This window comes from Aphidius gifuensis, linkage group LG6 (assembly GCF_014905175.1).
Source record: "Aphidius gifuensis isolate YNYX2018 linkage group LG6, ASM1490517v1, whole genome shotgun sequence".
NCBI classification, from domain to species: Eukaryota; Metazoa; Arthropoda; class Insecta; order Hymenoptera; family Braconidae; genus Aphidius; species Aphidius gifuensis.
Window position 1 is genome coordinate 6866885 of NC_057793.1, and position 4179 is coordinate 6871063.

The window sequence follows — 4179 nt, forward strand, 5'->3', positions numbered from 1 at the left end:
TTTATTTATATTTTTTAAATTATTTAAAATTATTTAGTTATTGTGAAAAAGAGACTCGAGTTTTGAGGCAGTTTATTATTCAATTGGATTTTTAATTTAAAAAAAAAAAAACAATACAAACCTATAATTTTACAAATATATATTTATAAAAAAAATGAGAAAAAAAAAACAATAATTCATTCTATTTATCGTATTGTTTATAATAATAATTATTATTATAATATTTATTTTTTTTATTCTTAGTGTTATTTAGTTCCGTTGATTTATTTATACAACTAAATTTTATTTTTATTTATTATTATTATCATTTAAATATATTATTTTGAAAAATTTTTAATTTAATTAATAATTAGACTGAAAAATTTTTAATTCAAGTGAAAATAACTGTTTGTGTTTTATTTATTTTTTTTTTCTATAAATAAAATAATATCAACTAGGAATGATTTGAAAATGAAAAAATAATAAAAAAAAAAAAAACTAAGCAAATTTTAATTGTTATTTAATGAATATCAAAATCAAATTTTCTATTTTTATTGTGATTTTACTTTTTGAAATTCAAATTATTCTATATTTTATATTTAACAATTCAAAAATTTATTATTTTTTTTTTATTTTCAAACTCTAAGAATAATTGTATTATTCAAATGAAAAAAGGAAAAAAAATACTGCTAGTCAAATTGTTCAAAGACAATTGACATTTTCAATGATAAAAAAAGAAAAAAAAGAAAAAAAAAAACAAGAAAAAAAATAATAAAATATAATATTTTGTCATTGAATATTTTGAATGACACTTGATAAACAATATAATCATTGAATAATTATACGTCACACACCAGTTGCAATTTTTTTTGGTTGACGTTCCTTAGCACGTTGAATTCGTTGAATCAATAATTCATGTAGTTCATCTACCTCTTTTGGTGCTGCTTGAACAAGAAATATTCTTATATCACCAGATACTTTATCATCAGGTATATCCATTGCAGTTATTCTTAATGATTTTGCTCCAGGAAGTTCAGCAGTCATACCTGGCCAAATCTTGGTATTAAGCATTAATCTTTGTGTACCACTTATACGTCCAATAAGACGAGATTCTTCATCACGATCATTTAATCTTAATGGACCTCTTCCTCTCTCTTTCCATCCTTTTGTTTCCTACATAAAAATAGAAACAAATATTATTTCATTGTCATGTCATTGTCATAAATTTACATGCTTACCTTGTCAAATGTAAATAATATAGCATTATTAATTTGTAATACATTAATTTCATCTTCTTCACCAGTTTTTAATGCAACTTCATTATATTTACGTTTATTAGCACGATTTGCTTCTTCAACTTCTTGTGCAGCTTGTGATAATGTTATACCAGGTCTACTTGTTGTACGTAATGCAGTTGCTGCTGTCGAAAATAATCCACCATTTTCATTAACTTTTTTTTCATCATTATTTTCATCTTTATCTTTATTTTTATCATCATCACCAGCACTATTACCACCACCACTACTACCATCACCACCATCAGCATCATTATTATCATCATCATCATTATCAACAACTTTATCATTATCAATAATATTATTTTTAATTGTATTATTATCATCAGCATCATCACTATTTTTTTTAACATCACTATCATTATTATGATCATCATTTTTATCATTTTTAGCAACTGTTGCACGTTCATTAAAATTTTGTCCAAATACAAAACCAGATACTGATGTTTTACTAGTCATGGAATTATTTGTATTATTATCATGCTCTTTAACATTTGATAATAATGGTAAAAACTTTAATGGTGTTAATTTTTTATCATCTGAATTTTCATCATCTTCATTTTTATTATTTTTTTCATCATTTTTTGTATTTTTATCATTGTCATTATTAATGTCCTCATTATTTTCATCACTATCATTTTGATTTGTTTTTTTTTCAAGTGGACCAGATGTGCTTGGTGTTGTTGTTGAATTTGATGTATTGAATGAAAAACCACCAAGTTGTGATGGACGAAGTATTGATGGTGGAAAACTTGACATTTTTATTGAATCTTTAAAATATAAAATAAAAATTGTTAATTAAAAGTTATTAATTTTATTGATAAAATTAACTTACTTGAACCTTCATAAAATTTACGGAGGTGCATTACTTTTGGTCGACTATTTTCTTCACAAGATTGATCCTCAAGATCATCTGTTTAATAACAAAAAAAAAGCCACAGGTTATGTCAAATTGAAATATAATTTAAACAATATTTAAAATTATTTATATGAATTTTAATTAATTTAAATATATTCAAGATTAATAATGATTTGTTAAGTAGAATAAATAATTAATTTACAATAATTAAATATAAATAAAAATAATAATAAACACAATGACAAACCATTTGCTGAGTTTTCACTTGATTCATCAACTGCATCAAGCTCCATAACGGCTGGTAAACGGGGAGCATTTGAATCTTCCTTACTCTCTGCATGAAAAAATAAAAATATTAAAATAATGATAAATATTTATAACAAAAACAAATAAAAACAATTGTTATCAATTTTTATTTTAGAATTAACTAGAAAAAAATTTCAACAGAAACAACAAAAGAAGGGGAAAAAATATTATAATAAATACTTGTTTATAAATTATTTATAAATATTATTTTTTTTATAAAAAAATTAATACTAATAATAATGATATTTTAACTATGATAATTATTTTTTTTTATGTTATTTTGTTGCTAATAATATTTATTGATTAAAAAAAATTTAATAACGCACCCGTGCAGTCCGCCATTTTTTATGTGTCCAAATGAGAATTGAGAATTGAGAGAAGGAAACATGAAAAAAAAAATTAAAATAAAGCATGGAGGTGTATAAGGAGGGTAATCTCCTATGTTAAAGCATAGGCTGTTGGTGAAGCTCACGGAATGGAGCAAGTCAGTACCTTTTTTTGCCGATGGTGGCGCTTTTACTACAACAGTTCTATGGTCACATGGTATTTTTGTTTACATTATTAATTAGAAAAATTAAATTGACCATGCCAATCAAGGCAAATTTATTATCAAGTCAAAACAATTTAAATTTATAAAAAAAAAATTGTTTTTAGATCAAGTACATGTTGACATAGTTCATGATTTAATTTGATAAGGGTAATTTATCAATAAATAATTTATTTGTTTATTCATATTTAAAAAATTTAGCTGAAAAAATAAAAATATTATTTATAATTCTTGGAATATTTTTTTAAAACCTTTCTAATTTTTTTTTTTTTTTGTTATAACATTGTTTTGTTATTGTTGTTGTTGTTGTATATTTTTTTTTGTTTTTTTTTTTTTTAAGAAGATTATTATTTTACCCTTGATAAATCCAACAAGTTTTCAAAAGATGAAAATACTTTTTTTTTCATATTTCAAACTGTTTTTAACAATTTATTCTCCATATTTTTTTTTCTTCTAAGAAATATTATTATTAATGTTTTTTTTATTTATAAAAACGAGCTTTGTGATGATAAAAAAAAAAATTTATTTTTTAAAAATTTGAATAAAAAAATTAATAATAATATAATTTATTAATTTTTAAAAATTCAAATCAACAATAAATAATTATTAGTAATAATTTAAATATTATAAATAATAATTAGTTTTAAAAAAAATTAAAAATTATTGTCAACACATTTATTATAATCTTTTTTTTTTCTATTATTATAAACAATTTTTTTTTCAAATTCATATAATAAATGTAAACAACATTTTTTTATAAAAAAAAAAAAAAAAAATAGAGTTCAAATTATCATATGATTAAGGTCAATATTATTACCCTTTAAACAAATTTAATTTGCAAAAATATTTTTTTTCCCATTCCTACATAATTTTGTATAATTTCTAATAAATAAACATATATTTTTTTTTCATCACTGATTAACTTATCACAGGCTAAACTCAAATAAAACATAAAAAAAAAAATAATTTAACAATAAATTTATATTTTTTCTTTCTATAATAATAATTATTATTATTTTATATATTTTTTTTATAAAAAAAAAAAATTTATTCTGGTTGAAACGACCTTAACGACTCACACACGTATTTTCCCAGCATTATATTTTATTTGTTTAAAAGAAGAGTAAAAAAAGAATTTATAATACAATTTTTTGCTTTTATTGTATCATCAAAAATACCAGTTTTAAAAACTA

At 20.9% G+C, this 4179-nt stretch overlaps 1 protein-coding gene across 1 annotated transcript; it reads right to left on the bottom strand.

The window, feature by feature from the left end:
* Positions 1-665: 665 nt before the first annotated feature.
* LOC122859181 (uncharacterized protein DDB_G0287625) lies at positions 666-2825 on the bottom strand. The gene is made up of 5 exons (XM_044162595.1): positions 2766-2825; positions 2381-2467; positions 2110-2187; positions 1218-2044; positions 666-1152 (listed from the first exon to the last, which is right to left on the bottom strand). The coding sequence occupies exons 1-5, from the start codon at positions 2779-2781 to the stop codon at positions 826-828; spliced, it is 1335 nt and encodes a 444-aa protein (XP_044018530.1). The 5' UTR covers positions 2782-2825; the 3' UTR covers positions 666-825.
* Between the last annotated feature and the right edge of the window lie 1354 nt (positions 2826-4179).